Source organism: Microtus pennsylvanicus, chromosome 1, assembly GCF_037038515.1.
Source record: "Microtus pennsylvanicus isolate mMicPen1 chromosome 1, mMicPen1.hap1, whole genome shotgun sequence".
Lineage (NCBI taxonomy): Eukaryota > Metazoa > Chordata > Mammalia > Rodentia > Cricetidae > Microtus > Microtus pennsylvanicus.
The window spans coordinates 10,115,931-10,137,125 of NC_134579.1; the positions used below are offsets into that span (position 1 = coordinate 10,115,931).

General features: G+C 37.9%; 1 protein-coding gene across 1 annotated transcript in view; it reads left to right on the forward strand.

The window, feature by feature from the left end:
• Gbe1 (1,4-alpha-glucan branching enzyme 1) overlaps nt 1–21,195 on the forward strand; it is a 245,510-nt gene that overhangs the window by 34,322 nt on the left and 189,993 nt on the right. The window contains exon 2 of the mRNA XM_075953332.1: nt 10,116–10,285. Coding sequence (XP_075809447.1) covers nt 10,116–10,285 — 170 coding nt within the window. The remainder of the gene's footprint in view (nt 1–10,115; nt 10,286–21,195) is intronic.

The following is a 21,195-nucleotide window of genomic DNA, read 5'->3' on the forward strand; positions in this document are numbered from 1 at the left end:
GGATTTGGATTGAAATTCAGGCATATTTCTAATCTGGAATCTAACTTTCTTCCACCAGTGTTGCTTGCACACATCCTGGCTAAGAATAAATGTTCACTAAATCTTTTCATTGAGTATTTACTGTCTCCCAATATTTTAGGTATTTGTAATACATTAGATTACAGACCTATAATTTTTCCTGTCCTTGTGAAATTTACGACCTGACTAGTTCTCATCCTTTTTTTGTTTAACAAAATTTGTTTCCAATATGGGTATACTAAGTGTATGCATATGTGCATGTGTTCCTGCATGTTATTGTGGCACATTCATGCCACAGTGCACACATGTAGATCAGAGAATAACGTTGGGTATCTTTCCTCACCTTACTCTTGATAGAGTGCAAGACAGTATGCCTTGTTGGCCCCTAGGCGTGCAAAGCTAGCTGTCAAAGGAACTGCCTTGGATTTTTCTGCCACCACTTCCCATTGCTCCTTAGGATCTCTGGGATTATATATGCACACTGCATGTCTAGCCTTTATGGTAGCTCTGTAAACTTTGCAGGAAACACGTTGCCCACTGAGCCATCTCCATGCTTCTATCAGGACTCTCCTAAGCTTTCCTTTCTGCTCTGCTATTCTCACACATACAGAGCCTGTAAGGGCTCAGGCTTTGTTAGGCCTTAGTTCTGCTCACAGTGGCTGGTGCAGTGCTGGACGTAAAGCAGGTAAGGCTACACTCTATGTTAAAGTAGATAAGATTAGAAAAGTTCCAGAAAATGGAAAGAAATGTTAAAAAATTCATGCATTTATCTCGGTTACTAGTATTTAAAAATAGGGAATAGTATTTAAACTTAAGAAAACATATTGGTATGGTTTGACTATTGAATATCCTTGTAAATGTCATATGGATGGATAGAATGTGCAGCCATGTGGGTAGTCCTTACGTCATTGTGAGCGTGCCTTTAGAATTGCAGGACTCTGTTATCTCCTGCAGTTTGAGATGTACCCATTTTGTTCATGAGCTTCATTGCAGTATGAAGATGGATGCTTAAAAGAAACCCGGACTAGCTCAGAACTGAGAATAATAGATGGTTATTTATTTAGGGGTAGACTCACAAATCAATATTCTCTGCTGGACGCAGTATAAAAGGCCACGCCCCAGTTGGCGGTTAATTTAAAAGCTATTGGCTGTAGGATTTCCTACAGCTGCTGTGTGCTAGTCTTATCAAAGGATGAACTCAGAGGGCTGACTGTGAGCTAAATACCTTTTCCCTTTACAGAAAGATACTTGTTTTTAATCTAATTAAAAGTACTTTTTGATAGTTTATAAATGAAACAATGTTTTATACATCCCCTTCACTCTCTCTTAGTCTCCTTTCACTCCCAGTGACCCCTTTTCATCTCAAACATTCGTCCTCTTTTCATTTTCATCTGTGCAGCACAGATGACTAAATCAGCGAAGTGCTTATGACTGCAACAGTGACGTCATAGCCAGACGACAGCTTTCTGGGGGCTACTCTCTATCACCTTTCTTTCACAGTGCTTTCCCCTCTCCTCTGTGATGCTCCTTGGATTTCGGGGCTGTGATACAGATATCCCATTTAAAGCCTAGACTCTTTCTCTTTAGAAAGTTTGTTGCCTCAGGTATTTTGTGGTGGTTACATAAAGTTGACCAATGCAAACATGTCTAACTACGATGTCAAAGTTTCAATAATTTTCAATGATCAGTTTTGGACTGATCATGTGCTTCCAATATTTTCTATTTAATAAGACCTTATTAATTGATAGACTCAAACTTACAAAAACCACCTTTCTAATTATTACCATTGAAACCATTTTCTGCTAATTATTGTATCAGTGCAACTCAAGCATTATGGAGCTGAAGTATTAGGGTTTTGTTTATTTGTTGTTGTTGTTAAGTATTTGCTTTTCTTGAGAGGCATAAAATACTCACTGTAACGTCCTAATGGCCTAACCATCCCTTGGCAGCCTCCATATGTGGACACTTCTGTGCATTGTGGATATTTTCACTGAAAGAAAAAGGTTTCTGCTAAGCATCTATACTTGTTATTTTTCTGTTGCTGTACAAAGAAACCATTACCAAGGCGCATTAGAGAACAAAGACTTATTTTGGGATTAAAGTTTCAGAGGGTTAGAGACCATTATGGCAGAGCAGAGAGTGCAAGTGCCAGGCAGCTGAAGCAGCAGGGGGCAGAGACACCCCTGGGAGTTTCCAGGAGGTCTTAGAAGCTTCAGAGCCTGCTCCAAGTCACATCTACCCCAATAACGCCACACCTCTTAATACTTCCCAAACAATTCCACCAACTGGGGATCAAGTATTCAAGCATATGAGCCTATGCAGGCAATTTTCATTTAAACCAGCACAAGCCCTGAATCTTCTTAATGATTGATTCCATTCTCTTCCATCTTCAGTGAGCCCAGACTTTCCCGGCCTTCTCTCCAGTTTCTACCCTTTATGTTGTTGTGCTTCTTGCCTGGATAGTTAATTTCCTCTGGAATGAACAAAAGAGATTACGATCTCATAGTCTGAGCTACTTAGTGTTGTGCCCAGTCCATGGGGACCCCAAAAGACCACCAGGGAGACCAACTTGTCGAAATGCAAAGGCAAGGTTTATTGTGCACATGTGTTCAAGCTGGCAGGGACCTTGTCAGTGCGGCAGCGAGAGGAGGTACCCCACCTTTCTAGAGAGTACTATTTAAGACAAAACCAAGAAAAGTTCCATTAGCAGGGGTTGTGGTGATGGGTTTAGTCCTGATTGGCTTTTATCTATGGACTTTTCACAATTTTTTGTTTTCGAAACTCTCCTGTTGCTTGTCAAGTTTTCTTATTGGCTGACCTTCAGGTGGGGACATTCTGCAGTTATCTGTAGTTTCCAGATGGCTACCTTGTTACTCTTTCCCCTAGCCATTTCTGAGGACTGGAATGTTTTACAGGAAGTTACAGAAGATAAAAGATGGAGGCAGAGGACAAAATGGAGGAACATTGGTTTTACACTTAGCAAGGAACTTCTCCCAAGGATTAGTTATATTTGTATCTCACTCAGAAGAATGGGTTTTATATACATTTTCAGGTAGACATGTACCATTTTCTACTACACAATTGTGATATTCACAACCCTGTCTTTTTTTCCTCTCATGTTCCCATCTTATTTTACTTTCTTAGCCTCCCTATTGATTTCATTAAATCAGTCATTTTTTTTAAAAACTCAGATTTCCCAAAACCTGTATATGAAAAGTCAGTATGGAATACTGAGTACAAGTCTCAGGGACCTTTGGGATTTGGGAGGGCAACATAAATGGGCCCTAATTAGTATGTACATTAAAGTTTAAACATGTGTTTTCAATAAAAAGCAATTGCTACATTGAAAAGAATAGTGGAGCACTGCTATTTCCGTTTGTAGGAAAGCTAAAGCCAGTACCTACTGAGTACTTGCTGGCTACTTCAGGAAGGATCCCACTGTGCCTTCATTGATTCCCTGTGACCTATGAGGTTTCTCTGCTTTGAACAGGGGCAGGGCAGAAAGAGAAAAGAGCTTAAGTGGTTTATTCAAGGTCACATACAGAGGCTAAAAAAGTAAATAAATAAATAAACTTGGACTGTTTAGTTCTAGAGGTGAAGCTATTGTTATCTTGTGCTGTTACTCCTAATTATAAGATGAATAGCTTCAGGAATAAAACATAGGCCCTGGCTTCTTAACGACAGGTGATTTTAGCTTGAGATTTCATTGAAGACACCTCTTGGGGCCAATAATGATATATCCCTATTGGTTTTATTTTCCTGACCATAAATAACTTTTGTATTTATGTGCTTCTGTTTTACCCCCACCCCCCCTTTTTTTTTTTAAAAAAAATGGTTAATTAATGTAGGTTGCATTATTTACAATAGTTTTTCATGTCTGTTCAAAATGCTTGATCCAATATTAACATCATAATGTAGTTTTGGTTACCAACATTTGACCTACTTTTTAAGTATCCTATAAATGCATAGAAAAAATATTAAGAGAGATGCCGATAGCCCGAGAGGGCATAGGCATGATGAGCTTGCTGTACCCCCAGGCATTTTCTTTTTTCCCCCAGCCGTAGTGATTTCAAAGTGGAATGTGTATTCCTCTTTTAGAAGCTACGGGGCTGACCTTGAGGGAAGTCAAGATACTTAGTGAAAGTAATAGTGTGCTCTAATCCTGTTTCCATTGAAACTTTACCAGACAGAGCCCTGGAACATATTCTTAGCAAATTTTGTAAAAGTGAGTTAAATAAAATATAGCTTAAATCTAAGAATGTGTTTTTAGTGCATCATATGTAGATTGACAATAAAAATTATTATAGTATTTAGCCTCTGAAAATTTATGCCTTTTAGAACTAAGTATTTTTCTTTATATTATGATAATTTGTATTTTTTTGCCCTCAACCCTGATTTCATATTGTTTCTTCATTTTATTGCATGATTATTACTTAATGGCAGTTGCTCTGAATTAGAATTTTCTTCAAAAAGAACTGGATCTAAAAAGGGTCACAGTGAAATAAAATGCATTCAAAGAAGTGGATCTGACTTGTATATGGAGGCTATTTTTAAAAAGAAAGAAAGTTATCGCAGATTTTTAAAGGTTTTGGGTATTTTGGTCAGATTCATAGCCTGCTTTGGTCATTATTTTAAGAATTTTGAAACTGTTAAGTTCATAAGAAATGCTGATCTTTTTCTTCTTTTCTTGTCTTTAGCAAAGTACCTGATTGGTTAAAGCATGCTTGGCAGCTGCTAAGAGTTACAGGGCAATGGTACCTGTGTTGGTTGTATCAATGCAACTCCCATTTCTTTGTTTCTCCCAGCATTCTATGGCCAACCTCACTAGCATTCTCTTGTCATATTGTGTGTCTTCCGTGTGTTCAATGCCTCAGGTGTACAGCACAGCTTTACCAAGAATGCAGGCTGGGTCTCGGATTAAGACTGGAGTGCATCAGTGATTTCCTTGCGCGTTATTCCATTATTAGCACATTTTGTTTGACCTCATTCTTCTTAGAGGCTCAACTGCCATTTTCTGTTTGGATATTTTCTAATTCTATTCAACTAGTTTCCCATTGTACACTAGACAGCTTATTTCCCAAAGTTGGCTATAAACAGTGCAATAATTTTATACATAGGTGCTTTTCTTCTTATGGAGTGTGTCTAAAGAATACATTTCTGAAAAGGGAGTTGCTTGAATAAAGCAGGTTTTGAGATTTGAGATTTGAACGATGGATGCTAGATTATTCTTTTGTATTCCAACAAAGAACCTTGAGTATTTGTTGTCCTCCCCCCCCCCCCCCCCCGCCATGACCCCAACTTCTCCCTGTCCACACTGGCTGGTCTTTTAGTAGGGATTAGGGCTGAAGGTTCAGATTTGGACTTTCATGGCTTTATGTAGTTAAGGATGACATTTTAATGACAGGCTCACAGTTACACTGTTTTACTAGATATGCCTTTTCCCCTGCTAACTTACGGTGCTGGTTTATCATTCATTAGTTTTTATATCTGAGCTCAGCCCATGACAATTTCAGAAACCCAGGTTAGCGCCAAAGCTCTATTTTATATGGTTTCAGTTCTGTAAATTTTACAGAGTTTTGCATACCTAGTGAAATTGCTATGGATATTATATAAGACTATCTAGCAGATTTAATATAAAAATCATATGAGTTATAGAAAACTAATTTCTTAAAGAGGTACTCACATTTTATAAAAGAAGAAAAAAGATCAAAGTAAGGAAGACAAAGAAAAGAAACCTTGCACAGGAAACTACCAAACAAGCAAAACCACAGAAAGCCAGTCTCCCTCTCTTCAAAATCATTAATTGTTCAAAGGAATAGCATTCTTATTAGTTTTATATGATTGTCTGTTGGTAGGAGAATGCAGAAAAATCCATAAACATGAGTGAATTGCATATGATGCATTTAATGTTAACTCATTTTACTTATTTTAAAGAATGAAATTAAAATAAAATGAAAAAATATTGTTAAGATTCATATGTTACTTTCTTTACCTAATTGTATGTTATTTTGCAAATGTTCATCTAAGCCTTCTCAGGAAATTAGAAAGCATAAAAGCTATAATGAATTTTTACTTGGTGGTGAGTGATTTTATCCTATACTCTTCTACCCCCTTTTCACCATATTTTATTTTTCAATTTGATTTTTTATCTGTCAGCCGAGGCCCTATTTTGTAGTAATTCTTGTTCCAGAGTTTCTCTGCGGTTTAGCCATAATGCACAGCCCCTCCCCTCAGTATTCTCAATCTCTCTCTCTCTCTCTCTCTCTCTCTCTCTCTCTCTCTCTCTCTCTCCCTCCCTCCCTCCCTCCCTTCTTCCCTTCTTCCCTCCTCCTCCTCCTCCTCCTCCTCCTCCTCCTCCTCCTCCTCCTCCTCCTCCTCCTCCTCCTCCTTCTCTCTCTCTCTCTCTCTCTCTCTCTCTCTCTCTCTCTCTCTCTCTCTCTCTCTCTCTCTCTCTCTCTCTCTCATTTTCCTGCCCAGTGATTTGAGATAGGCTTTGCTTCTTCTGGTAATACAGCTGAAAGGTTACCTACAGGTTCATGGATAATTTACCCCTGCTTCCATTAGCTCCTGTAGATACCAAGAAAGGAGTGAGATTGCTAAGCAATCATTGTTTACAAATCTTCCCCGCCCCTCATAAAACCCCGCCCCTTTCTGTGACAGAATGTTGACAGGTCCAATCATGAGTCAGTCTTGTGCACATACTCAGAGCCGCTCTGAGTTCACGGGTCTAAACGCCTTATCAAGTGGGACAATCTGTCGTCTTCAGCAGCCCTCTAGCCCTTCCTCTAGCTCTTACATTCCTTCCCCTCTCTCTTGTGACATTCCCTGAGCCTTAGAAGGTGGTGAGTCTGGGAGGCAAGGCAAAGAGAGGTCTAGCGGTGTTATAGATGTCCAGTTCAGGGCTGACATTGAACAGTCACTTATTCTCACCCCTTGGACCAGTTATGACTCCCTGAATTAATTACTGCCTACTGTGATAGAAGCAGCCTTTCCAACCTAAGCTCACAGCAGCACTAACCTCTGGGCATACACGGAAGTTACTGAGACTAACAGGCTTTTAACTCAGTACCAGGTGTGCATTTGCTCCTGCAGAGCAGGCCTCAAATCTAGTTAAGAAAATAGTTGGTTATCAGCAGGCTCTTCTTGCCTGGTACACGGTCTTTAGCATGTGGGGCCTGAGGGTAAGGCTGTTGAAGGCCTTTCTCATCATCAGCCTGATTAGCACCTTGGAGTACTCTGAGACATGGTCAGCAGAGAGAACGCTGCTAGCTCCATTCCCGCTTGATTTCTACATTTCTTGTAATTAGACTCCAGCACTAGGCCCTTACCTTCAGGTTCTGATGGGCCACCATAAGAATTGCAATAGCCTGTGCCTGGCTCCGTTTTTTATGAGCCCGAGATAAAATATGGTAGTAAGACTGTGTGATGGGGGAATCCTTAATGATTTATGGCACAGATGACCCTGACAGGTCCCACAGTGGGTTGGAGATAGACAGATACAACATGCAGAGAGAGCTTGGGTATGGAGAGTTTATTTAGTGGGTACATGAGTGTATGAGAGAATAGGAGGTATGGAGGGGTGGAGAATAGGTAGAGAGAGAAAAAGAAGAAGCATGGTGATCAGCTTGCCTTGGAGGGAAGTGGGAGATTGGGAGATCAGTAGTGGGCAGAGCTTGCCTCTTAAAGAGCATGTCACCCAGGTAACAGGGCAGGTCAGCGTAATTAGAACAGTCAGGAAGCCAAGAAAAGAGGGGACCATCTCAGTGATTCCCTTCCTCTAGCTGTGCTCCACCTGCTAAAAGTTCTCACATTGGCACCACCATCTGGGGACCATGCTTGAGCAGATGAGCCCATGGGGAACATATTATATTCAAAATGTAACATACGGCATGCTCTTTTTTTCAAATACAGATTTAATTATTTACAAAAAGCTGTCATTTAAACCTACTTTTCTTGTTTTTTTTAGTTACCTCCTTTCCTTGTTTGTTTCATTTTCATTTTGGATGCTTATTTTTAATCTATTTAATATTTTGTTAATATTTTAACTAGTTACTAATTACTTGTTAATTATGCAATTATTTGTAATTTTTAGTTATCCTAACTTCTCAGTTATTTTCCAGCAGCACATCTTTTTTTTTTATCTTTTTCTTTTCACATGGGTTTAGTTTGTGTATGTGTGTACAGGACTTAAAACGTTTTATAGGAGTTGATTCTCTCCATTCTTCATGTAGGCTCGAGGGATCAAACTCAGTTCAGCTGGTTTGGTAGCAAGCACCATTTCTCACAGAACCATCTGACTGTCTCTCTCTCTTTAGGTCTTCAGTTACATTTAAATTCTCCTTCTTAATTGTTATAGAGTCTTTAGTTTACATTTGTTGGACTCTTTTTTAAGACCACTTACTGTATAGTATGAAGTAGATATAGATTCTTGTCTGTTTAACTAAGTTCACTTTGTTTTATTAGTTAGCCTCCATGATTTTATATGTTCCCTGTGTATTTCCATTTAGATTCATACCATCTTTCTGGGAACTTCCTTTTCTTTTTCCTTATAGATTTGCAGAAGATGCTGTGGAGAGATTCATCTTGCTGAAGCACAATTAGTAAAAACTCATAGACAGATAGTGGGTTCAACCTGAAGACCAGAAAAGCAAAGCAGTCAGTCACTGACTCTTACCTTGACCTTAGTCCAAAAATAGTGATCCTGCCTGCAGGATACCTGAGAAAGAGACTGAGCTGTCTTCTCCCGTTTTATAATCCTCTCTAGTTCCGGGATTAAGGGCTGCACCACTACTGCCTGTTTGTTTTTTTTTTTTGTTGTTGTTGTTGTTGTTTTTGTTTTTGTTTTTTTGGCAAGCCTGGTCTGTAAGGCTGGCCAGTGCAGCTGTTTTACCTTTCTGATTTTCAGGCAATCTTTATTTATTAAAATAAAAATGAAATACCAGTACATCTTGCAGTATATCTTTACTTTCTATGTGAAAGATCTTTGTGCTGGCTAGTTTTATGCCATATTGACACAAGCTGGAATCATTAGAGAGGAAGGAGCCTCATTTGAGAAAATGCCTTTTTAATAGGATCTGTAGGCGAGCCAATAGGACATTTCCTTAATTAGTGATTGATATGGGAAGGACTTAGCCCGTTGTAGTTGGGACCTCCTGGCTTTGCGATCTTGATTCTTGGGCAAGCTACATAAAGCAAGCAAGTAAACACCACTCCATCATGACCTCTGTATCAGCTTCTGCCTCCAAGTTTCTGCTCTGTTTGAGTTCCTGCCTAATGTCCTTTAATGATCAACAGTGATTTAGTAGCCAAATAAGCCATTCCTCCCCAAGTTGCTTTGGCATAGTGTTTCATCACAATTGTAGTAACCATGACTATGATATGCTTCACGGTTTAATAATTTAGTTTTGTTGTTTTTTCCTCCAAATTTGCTTCAGATATAAGCAGTGACTAATGAAATAGAGTTTTTATTGTTATATTTCCTCCTTCCTTCTTTCCTTCCTCCCTTTCTTCCACCCTCCCTCCTTCCCTTTTTCCTTCCTTCCTTCCTTCCTTCCTTCCTTCCTTCCTTCCTTCCTTCCTTCCTTCCTTCCTTCCGTTTTTTTTCTTTTTAAACGTGCCAGTAATGATCCTGGAATGCTGGGAATCTGGAGGAGGGTATGGAGCAGCAATAAGCTTGCTATGTCCTTCTCTGCCTGGGAATCTTCAGTTTCCTTCTGTGCTTACTGGCTTTTGTGATGAGGCATGATAAGAGTTCTTTTTGTATTCAGATGATTTAGGATAAGGGTAGACAAACTGCAGCCCACAGGTCAAATTTGACTTGCCACTCCCTGCTTTTGTAAACATAGTCACTGTTTAACTATGTAAACATAGTCACATAAATAAACCAAACTCTCATGAACATATTATTTGTGGCCCCTTTCTTGCTTCAAAGACACAGCTGAGGGGCTGTGACAAAGAGACCAGAGAGCTGACAAAGCCTCAGGAAAATTTTGTAAAACTTTGCTGTAGAGTAATTTTATTTTCTTGCCGATTTGACTATGTTACTTCCTTTTGGAAGTCAAACTTTCTAACTTTTTTCTTATTGTACTTTCTCAAAGGTATAAGAAGTTTACTCAGATTTTGAGTGACATTGGAAAAAACGAAGGTGGGATCGATAAGTTTTCCAAAGGCTATGAGTCATTTGGCATCCACAGAAGTGCCGATGGTGGTATATACTGCAAAGAATGGGCCCCGGGAGCAGAAGCAGTTTTTCTTACTGGAGACTTCAGTGAGTATTTTGAAAGCATTGAAGATATTAATATTTTATTGTTCTGTCATGGCAACTTAATTTGCATGTTTTATTAAATTAATATTAATGGTTCAAATAGTTATCTGACTTTTCATCTAGTGCCATAGAACTCAATAAATATTTTACATCATGTGGTCCAGTTGCTTATGCTATCATATGATACGTGTATTCATGAATCTTTACTTTCTAGAATACTAGGCACAAGAAATAGCAGGATATGAGAAAATAGTGTTAGAAAGAGTACTGGAACCTTACCCAACATTGTTGCCATGTTCTTACAAAAGAGAAGATCGATATTGCTGAAAATGTTGACATGGATAGTCTCAGGAGCCTTTGCAGGTGACTAGCTGGTGTCACATTTCTTGTTTATTTGCTGCCTTGTACTGCTTTTGAGTCTTCAGTCACAGTAGACATTCTGTCTGCTAGATACGGACCTCAATCACTCAAATGCTGTTTGCCTTTGTCATCTTCATCATCCCTTTCTTTTGACATCTATACTGTTACCTATATTAGACCTAGTTAAGAGTACAAACAAAAGTTCAGTGTCAAGCAACAAGACTTCTTAATTTGTAGTCTATGGTTGGAAGGACCTAGAGAAAAGCTGTAAGATGGCATGTTATGCCTTATGCTTGGAGGATAAGCAAATCCATAAAATAATAAGGAATAAAGCTATGTTTTGAAAATGAAATAACTGGATAAGACAGACATTGTCAAGCAGTCTTTGATATCAGCAAAAGAAACAAGAAAGTGATCATAGCCGGGCGATGGTGGCGCACGCCTTTAATCCCAGCACTCGGGAGGCAGAGGCAGGCGGATCTCTGTGAGTTCGAGACCAGCCTGGTCTACAGAGCTAGTTCCAGGACAGGCTCCAAAGCCACAGAGAAACCCTGTCTCGAAAAACCAAACCAAAAATAAATAAATAAATAAATAAATAAATAAATAAATAAATAAATAAATAAATAAATTTCTAAAAAAAAAAAGAAAGTGATCATAATCTTTAGTATTATAGAGGCATATGCTATGTATGACTTGATATTGTCAGATTGAAATATTTTGCATGATATATTAATCTATTTATAGACATTCTGGAAATGCCAATGGTGTTTTTCTTTGGGTTCACCTTCTTATTTAGCTTCTCTAGGATTGCGAACTATAAGCTCAATGTCCTTTGTTTATGGCTAGAATCCACTTATGAGTGAGTACATACCATATTCGTTTTTTTGAGTCTGGGCTATCTCACTCAGGACAGTGTTTTCTATTTCCATCCATTTGCGTGCAAAATTGAAGATGTCATTTTTTTTTACCACTGAGTAGTACTCTAATGTGTATATGTTCCACACTTTCTTCATCCATTCTTCCATTGAGGGGCATCTAGGTTGTTTCCAGATTCTGGCTATTACAAATAATGCTGCTATGAACATAGTTAAACAAATGTTTTTGTAGTATGATAGGGCATCTCTTGGGTATATTCATAAGAGTGGTAAATGCTGGATCTTGAGGTAGGTTCAAACCACCATGGTGGTGTCTTAGTCAGGGTTTCTACTGCTGTGAAGAAACACCACGGTGACCTCAACTCTCCTAAAGAAAAACATTTAATTGTGGCGGTTCGCTTATAGTTGAGAAGTTTGATCCATTATGGTTCAATGGTGTCACCTACAGTTCAGAAGTTCAGTCAATCATGGTGGCTAATGTGGCAGCGTGCAGGCAGACATGGTGCTGGCTACATCTTGATCAGAAGGCAAGAGGAAGAAGACTGTGACACTGAGGGAAGCTTAAGCAAAACGATGTCAAAGCCTGCCTCCACAGTGACCATTCTACCTTCAACAAGGCCACACCCACTACAATAAGGCCATACTTCCCAATAGTGCCATTCTCTATGAGCTTATGGGGGAGCAATCACATTCAAACTACCACAGGTGGCTAAGTAGTTGCTTGTATCAATTAAAAAATATAGAACTATGTGTGTGTATGTGTGTGCCTTATGTAAGTTTTTCTATATGTGAGTTGTGCCTTAAAGAATTGAACAGAGCAAAAGATGGTCATGCAGGCCACCTAGACCTATGAAGCCTGGGTCTGGAAACCTAACGGGGGTGGTGAGGAGAAGAAGAAAGGATAGACACACAGATATATTTACAGAAAAGCTGGGGTTAGGTGGGTTAGGTGCACTGTGATGGAACTTCAGCACGGTTGCTCTGTGTGGCACAAGGTCAGAGGCCTCTGCGGGGGAGCAGTCTCAGGCAGCAGTCACACAGGAGGAGGAAGCTGTAGTTGCTAGGTTTTGCACACATTGATCTATTTTTGGTAAGCAGTTATACTTGCATTCATTACCGACACTCACATTCAGTCCAGAACGGGAGAAAATCTTCGGCAGTTCCTTTGAGCTTTAGCTATATGGGGAAGGCCTGGCTAATTTCTCATAGGTCTGAACCTTCATTCTTCACATGATGGGATCATTGCAAACAATACACAAATGAGGACTTCACTAGCTCAAGACTTTACTCCTTCCCTACAACATGCCTTTAACTCCAGCAGTTAGGAAGCAGAGGTAGACAGCTCTTTATGAGTTTAAGGTCAATTATGGGCTACATAGGGAGTTTCAGATGAGGGTTATATAACGAGACCTTGTCTTGAATAAAAATTAGAATTTAGAAGAAGTTTTAGGTTTTGAATAAAGCAGAACTGTCCAAGAGAAATAAAATTTATCTCCCTTTCATAATTCAAGAATTTTTGTAGTAATATGAAGTACAAGAACACTTTAATGAGTTTTTATAATATTTTATTTAGCCCAATATATGAAGGTATTATGAAATTACCATATATTGGTTTTAAAATGCATTGGCAGACCCTTTTATTCTCCTTTTGTACCATGTCTTTGAAATTGGGTTATCACAAATTTGATCACAAATGCTACCTTTTCATGAGAGATACGTGGCACGCATTTTAATTTAACAAAATTATCAGTTTAAGAGTCGATTCACAGACCCAGAAGTTTTTCAACTTAGTTAAAATTTTCTTAGAAACTGACGTGAATAACAGTTTTAAATATTAAGCTTAATAAAATAATAAAATTAATGAAAATGAAATTAATGTAAAATTCAGTTTCTCGGTAGCCTTAATGAATCTTATTTCAAATTCTCAATAGCCACATAAGGAACTAGATTTCTTATTAACATTTAATTTATAATCACCCAGCACTCAATTTTATGACTTCTTTTTATTTCCTTTTCTTATACTGTGAATATTTTTTGAGAATTTATTGATTGAAAGTATTCAAGTTGAAGTCCCTCCCCCATTTATTAATTTTGTATGTGTGCTGGTATGTGTGTGTGTCATGCCATTCTTGTGACGGTTAGACAGTAGTGTGCAGGAGTCGATTCTTTCTTTCTACCTAACGGGATTAAACTCGGATCTGAGGGCATGGTGGCAAGCTCCCTTATCTACTGTGCCATCTTACTGGCCTTCAATATAATACTCTCACCCCCAGAAGTAGTACAAGAATATCAAATAAACTGATACTGGTGTTTTATTTTCTACCATATTCATGAATACTTTTCATAAATATCAAAATATAGGTAAGAAACTATGAAAAGTACATGCTAAAGCTACAGTTATTACAAGTCATGATTTATTAAAGCTACCAGTGGTGTTTGAATAATAAGATTTAAAATTTTTAAGTAATGTATTTAAGTTTAATGCTGAACTATTAAAAGTAGTCCAATGATTTAAAGAGTTTGTTAAGTGAAACTAAAATTGTGTGGTTGTAGGATGAGGTCCCGCTTGTTCTTCCTGGCCACCCGGCTAGTTTAGCTCCGAGATAACCACACAGAAACTGTATTAATTAAATCACTGCTTGGCCCATTAGCTCTAGCTTTTTATTAGCTTACTCTTATATCTTAATTTAACCCATTTCTATTAAACTGTGTATCACCATGAGGTTGTGGCCTATTAGCAAAGTTCCGGCATGTCTGACTTTGGCAGTGGCTCCATAGCATCTCTCCGTCTCTCCTACTCTGCCCTTCTTTTTCTCAGCATTAAGTCCAGTCCTCCCCACTTACCTAAGTTCTGCCCTATTTACAGGCCAAGACAGTTTCTTTATTCATTAATGGTAATCCCAGCACACATAGGAGACTCCCACATCATGTGGTCCATGTTTTAAATATGCATTTTTTGGTGTGTGAGTGCATTTACTTGTGTTTTACACTGAGATGTACATGTGGATGTCTAGGAAAGCTGCAGGAATCTGTTCTTTTCTTCGATCATGTGAGTTTGAGGAATCTAACTAGGGTTTTCAGGCTTGGCTGCAGGCACCTTTATTGCCTGAGCCGAGTTGCTCCATAATAGTCTTATTTTAATATAAAGAAGTCCTGTGCTAAATTTCTCTTTTTGCATTGAACTGATTTTTAAATCTCCACCTCTTATGAAATGTAGCTCCTAATTATAATTCTTTCCATGTCCCAGAGATAGCATGTTTTCTACATGATTTTTGATCAACCAGAATTTATTTAATGGTTAAGGTGATGAAGATCATCAGATTTAGTCAGTGAATCTCTTTATATTTAACTCTACAGTAGGATAGTAATCCTAATGGCGTTATGATTAAAATCAGTCACGATTAAAAATATTTTAGAGACATAAGACTATCAAACCAATTAATTTTTAGTAAATGGGAGAGGGTAACTTCTTTCTATGCCATCTTGACAGGGTCTCATCTCACGGTCTGTGCTTGTGAGATATGGCTTAAGAGTTTTGCCTTTAGCCAGCAGCAGCTACTCTGAAGCTGGGCCCGGTAGTACAAACCTGTTACTCTCTGAAGTCCGATGCTGTAGTGTACATCTGTGATTTTAGCAGGGAGACCATGGGAATTTGGTGTCTTTTCTGGATTCCCCCAGTGAGACTGTCTTCAAACAACAGGATGAAACCAACCAGTCAGCCAACCAACAGACAGCAAGAGCAAAATGCTTTAATCGGGATGTAGTTCAGTGGGAGCTGCATTTGCTCCTCAGTGGAAACTCTGGATGACGTCTCCTGCACTGCGAAAGCAGAGCCTTTATAAGTCAGAGACAAATTTATGAGCATGCATTGAAAGGGACATTTATTTCAGTGCGTGTGTGGGGTAGCAAGTAAGCACAAGTCTAAAACACAGAATTTTACTGTTGGTAGTAATCTGGCTCAGATACACCCTTAGAAACATTACCTGGGGCTGGAGAGATGGCTCAGAGGTTAAGAACACTTCCAGAGGTCCTCAGTTCAGTTCCCAGCAACCACATGGTGGCTCACACAACCATCTGTAAAGAGATCTGGTGCCCTCTTCTGTCATTAAGGCGTGCATTTGGGCAGAACATTGTATGCATAGTAAATGAACAAATCTTTAAAAAAAGGACATTACCTAATCACACCCTTTTCCTTACTAAAAGATTCTGTTTTGTTTTGCTTTTTAAATAAATCTTATCTATTTTTTACTTCCCTCCTCAGACTAGTTGAACAAGAAGTTACATTTTTTATTTTCGGTATTTTTTTCAAGGCCAAGATTATGAGAATATCTTATTATAAGTCTTCTAGTGTCTATATTTATGCTCACAATGAAAAAAATACATGTTAATAAGCTCACAAGTTACGTTCGATTTTAGATTTGGAAACCAAATAAAATATTGTTCGTGGTGGGTTTGTTAATAAAGATAAAAACCAGCTGATAAATTGAGTCAGTAGCCATCTCATCTGGTTCTGTGGAGTTAACCTCTAACCACATCCTGATTGCTTTAAATTTCCTTTTGTTTTATTTTGTCATGCAGCAAGAATTTGACTTGAAATATTACTTTTTTTGCCTATTTTCAGGGATTAAAAAACAAACAATGAAACCAACATAATTTTCCTAATGTTTTTATGTAGTAATTTGTAGTAATATGGAGTGGCAGCGGGGCTATGTCCCCAAAACCCCAGCCGCCTGCTCGGCTCGGCTAGCTTATGCCCGAAATAATTACACAGACACTGTATTCTTTTAAACACTGCTTGGCCCTTAGCTCTAGCCCTTACTGGCTAATTGTCACATATTAATTTAGCCCATTTCTAATCATCTGTGTAGCGCCCCTAGGTGCGCTTACCGGGAAGATTCTAGCCTAAGTCCATCCTGGGTCGGAGCTGGGGCATGGCGTGCATCTTCCCTGGAGCAGGTAGCATGGCGTCTCTCTCTGAGGTGTCTGCTCCGGAGAGGAGAGCTGTGGAGTCTGACCTCACTTCCTCTTCCTCCCAGCGTTCTGTTCTGTTTACTCCACCCACCTATCTCCTAACCAATGAGCCAAACAGTTTCTTTATTGCTTAACCAATGAAATCAACAGATTGATATGACACTCCCACATCAGTAATTAATGAAAAATTTTTTTATGCTGATTTCATCAAACATTAAAAATCTACAGCAAAATATTTTACATCTGTTAAGTGATAAACTAATTATATTTAGGTAACAAAGAAAAAATAACAATTTACTTTTATCTATGTGGTTAACTATTTAGTTGTAATAATTTTTGAAATTAAAATTTTAATTAAAAGTTTACCTTAAAAAACCCACAAAAATAAAAAAAAACAAACGAAGAAAATATAGACTAGTTTGGATTGTATAGCTGAGAATCCCAGTAACTCAGAATGCTGTAGCAGGTATCAGAGATTCAACTATCAAAATGAAATGAATGAAAGGCTAAATAAATAAAGGGCTGGGATATGGCTCAGTGGTAGAGTGCCTGCCTAGTACATTAAGGCTCATTCATCTTCAAGTCTCAGAATTGCAAGAAAAGAATATGCATCCTTTAATTTTGTTTTATGGAAAATTATTCCTGTTTTAAAAAGGTTGCATACAGTGTTTTATAATCAGTGTCCTATTTTACAAATGTGAAGTATTTCAATGCTGTATTCATGAAGGGAAGATGCATTTTAAATGCTATTTCTTGCTGGAAAATTACTATTAATTTCAAAAGATAGTTGAACCTCATAAAAGTTAATATAGTCTATTTTGTCCAAACTGAGGAAGTCTAGCTATTGCCCTCCATCATTTTTTAAACAATGTAATATTATTTATGTGTGAGAATGTGGTTTTGTGTGTGTGTGTGTGCGTGCGCGCGTGTGTGTGCGCGTGTGTTTGTGTATGTGTGGCCAGACGACAGCTTCCTGGTATCTTTTTTCCCCTTCAGCCTTAGGATCTGGGGAATCAAATTTAAGTACTCAGAGTTGTATAGTGTTGTATAACATTCACTTTTTCCTTTTGAGCCATCCTGTATTTTAAAAACTTCTTGAAGAAGAAATTCAAATTTTACAAAGTACATTTGTTGTCTTTGTTTGAGAGAATCCTTTCATATTCTTTCAGTCAATTTTTCAGAGCCATGTGTGCAGGCCGTTAATTGCTGCTGCCACCACCCGAAATGCATATGGGCACTGCCATCCTTCAGCTCTGAAACAGGGCCAGTGATATTGAAGTTGTTTTAAACATTGAGAGGTTTTTTGTTTGGATGAAATAATCTTCCTAATTTTATAGAGTATCTGAAATAGATTCCATATTAAAAATAAATAAGTGGTTCAACATTATAGTTTGAGAGGCACTGATCTAAAAGTTATAGATTATGTTGATTGGTTTGTAAACATTTTATAAAACAACATTGCAAGTCCAACATCACTTGCTTTTGTATTATTCTCCTCTAATCTAGGATGGCTCCAGCCAAGTTTCACTGTGGTGTGACATTTTTACAGCTTTCAATGACAAAGCCTTCCTTTTTCACTCATGTTGGCTTTGGCTGTCAGCTGTGGCTCTGGCCAATGTGTCAGACTCTTTATGGAATCCAAGAAATGGAGAAATATCTTCTTGGACCCTGCTGATCTTCTGAGAGGGGGAGGATCTGTGATTTTCACTTTGTTTTCATTAGTCAAATAATCTGGACTAGCCCTATATCAATGAAGCATGGAAGACGAATAGAATACTCTTTTATGGAGATGCTCATTAACTTGAGGCAAATAATACTGTTAGTTACCTGTGCCTTAAAGACAAGTTTTGTCCCCAAACATTTTGTTACATTATCTTGTTTCCATGGCAATATGCCAATGTCATAGAATGTACCTGTCCAAATAAAGACTATGAAATCACTATACCATATTATCTTAAAGAGCACTGTTACATGTATGTTTTCTCGTTGACCGGAATGTCATTGTATATATGAACCCAGAAGATAGTCATACTTTTGTATATTAAGTGTAAACTCTGCAGACTTCACTTGTCTCTGATATCATTTTTTTTTAAATGACAGAGGGAACTGGAGAGGTAGGGGAGTGCACCACTTAGACTGCTTAGAAATGTCTTGTTTTCTAACTTATAGATTCCAATGGAGCTTCAAAGGAATCCATTGTCTGGTAGACATTTTCAACTCACTGTGACTTTTCTGTGTATTGTTACATGGTTTACCTTTAGTTTGCTTATTGCAGTTTTGATGTTTCTATAAAGCAGAGTTTTAGGGCTATTCTGGGAACTGCTTGGCAGAGGGGTGGCAAATTGCAAGCTGGGTCAGGAAAGCCTTAGAGTGCTGCTTACCCAAACAGTGTCCCTGCTGAGAAATGGCCTCAGTAATGTGTGCGACTCTAAAATAAGCAATCAGCAAAAAGGCATTTTGTAGAAAGTTTTCGGTACTTCCCCCTACTTTCCAACTTGATGACGGTTCTTTAGCCACTCTTCTGTTTATTAGATTTAGTGAATTAGCTTCTGCTTCACGGACACAGCTCTAAGTAATGTTGAGTGATTCACACAGGACACTGAGCACAGCAAGTGGATTGAATCTTCCCTCAATTACATGTATGCAGTCTGTGTCTACCTCTTACGTTTTCTGCATATTGTGAAGTGAGCACTTCTCCTTATCCACCATTCCATGAATAATAACTATTCTCATTATAATTCTGTGGCATGATATCATATAAGATGATGAACTTTGAGTATGCCAGTAAATAAACTTATCTAATATCAGGAAAGTCTGAACAAGGATAACTTGGGAGAAATAAATTGTGTGCAAGTGAGATGAGAGAAAGCTGTATATTTAACTGAATTTTAAGTGCTATTCATTTTGCATTCATCTTATACCTTTCATTCCATTTTAATTGAAATGAAAATGCAAGCCTTAGAGGTTGCATTGCATTTATTGTTTCTGTAGGTCAGGATGGCTCAAAATCCTTATAACAGATCCAAACTCAAAGGCATGGTCTTAGTGTTCATTAGAAGATGGGTGAATATATACTTATATTTTATGTTAAAAATGTTTATTATTTATATAGTTTGTACATGTATATATTCATGTACATGTATTTTCCTTGCCCTGTTTTAACTAATATTTTCATTCTATGTACAGATTTAGACCCCGGTTTTGCTAGGTCGCAGAGTCTTGTTGGAGTGCTTAACGGGATTATATTTATGGAGACACATCCTCCCTAGGACTTTAGAAGATTGCTGTTAGAGACCTTAATGCTGGAAGGGAGATTTTGAACTGCATGACATAAGTAGTAATTTTCTATCATCACATTGCCTTTTTATAACAATCCTCTTAAAAATTTATGCAGTGTGGATAAGATAGAATTTCCTGTTAGTTTTTAAATTTTGATATTTCTCTTGCATTTAAAGTCTATAAACTTTTAAAATGGTTTGTTTTTTAGCAATTGGCTAGTGAAGCTTTTACAACGTTTGTTTATCAGAATGTCTTTCTTAAGCTCACCATTTGCCTACACAAAGGTACATTATTTATATTATTCTTGAATTAATTAAGAGCTTTCTTAGAAGAGTGATATTTTACTTTATAATAGTCACATATAGCCATGACTGTGGCAGATTTTAACATAGACCAACATTTTCAGGCTCTTGATCACATTGCTGCTTTTCCTTTTATCTTTGAATGAAGAAACTGTCACATATTATACACATTTAAGAAAATTTCAATTGAAGTTGTTGGTGTTTTCATTCTTATCCCACAGATAGCAAATGGATTAATATTATTTTGCATTCTGGAAGTGTTTGCAGAAATATGGCTTACCTGTCAAAGGTGGAGAGCAAGTTTTTCTTTCTCCTCTAAGCACCAGATGACGTTTCTGTCATTTTCTGTGAAGCCTTGAGGTTTCCTGCTATAACTGGCTTCTCATCTCATTCTCGTCTCCAGCCTGCCTTCTTTTTCTCTAATATTGTCTTGAATTCTTCTCATTTTAAGTTCTTTTTTTAAACTGAAAATAGATTTTTTTCATACAATGTATTTTGATTTTGGTTTCCCCTCAGCTGCTTCCAGATCATCCTCACTTCCCTACATACCCAAAATCCTCATCCTTTTTTTCATTTACTGGACTACACACAGGCATCTAAATAAACAAACACACCAGCAAAGGAAAAACAAACAAATGGAATAAAAGAAAAAAATCCCAGAAAAAAAAAACACATTCAGATGCTGAGATGCACACAGTCACACATGTAGAAAATCCATAAAAACAAAAATCAGAAACCATAGTATGAAAACATAGTATCAGAAAACATAGTAAAATATCTGTATGGAAAGAAAAGTGCTCAGGCAAAGCACTGTGAAACAAAATCCTTCCAAAATACCATTGAGTTCCTTTTGTGTTGGCCATCTACTGCTGGGCATGGGGCCGGGTTTTAAGTATGGTTTGCATATCCCATCAGACTTAAGGAGACTGGGCAGCATGCACAGGTGTAAGCCATATTGGGCCCCAGTTGTAGAAGGGAAAGTAAACAGATGCCCTCTCTAATTAGAGCTATCTCTAATTGATGACAGCTCACAAAGGAAAAATTAGTTTTTACCAATGGCATCTCACTGGGTACACACCGACTACATTCGAAATTCTTATCAACCATCTTCTTATAAAAATTTGAC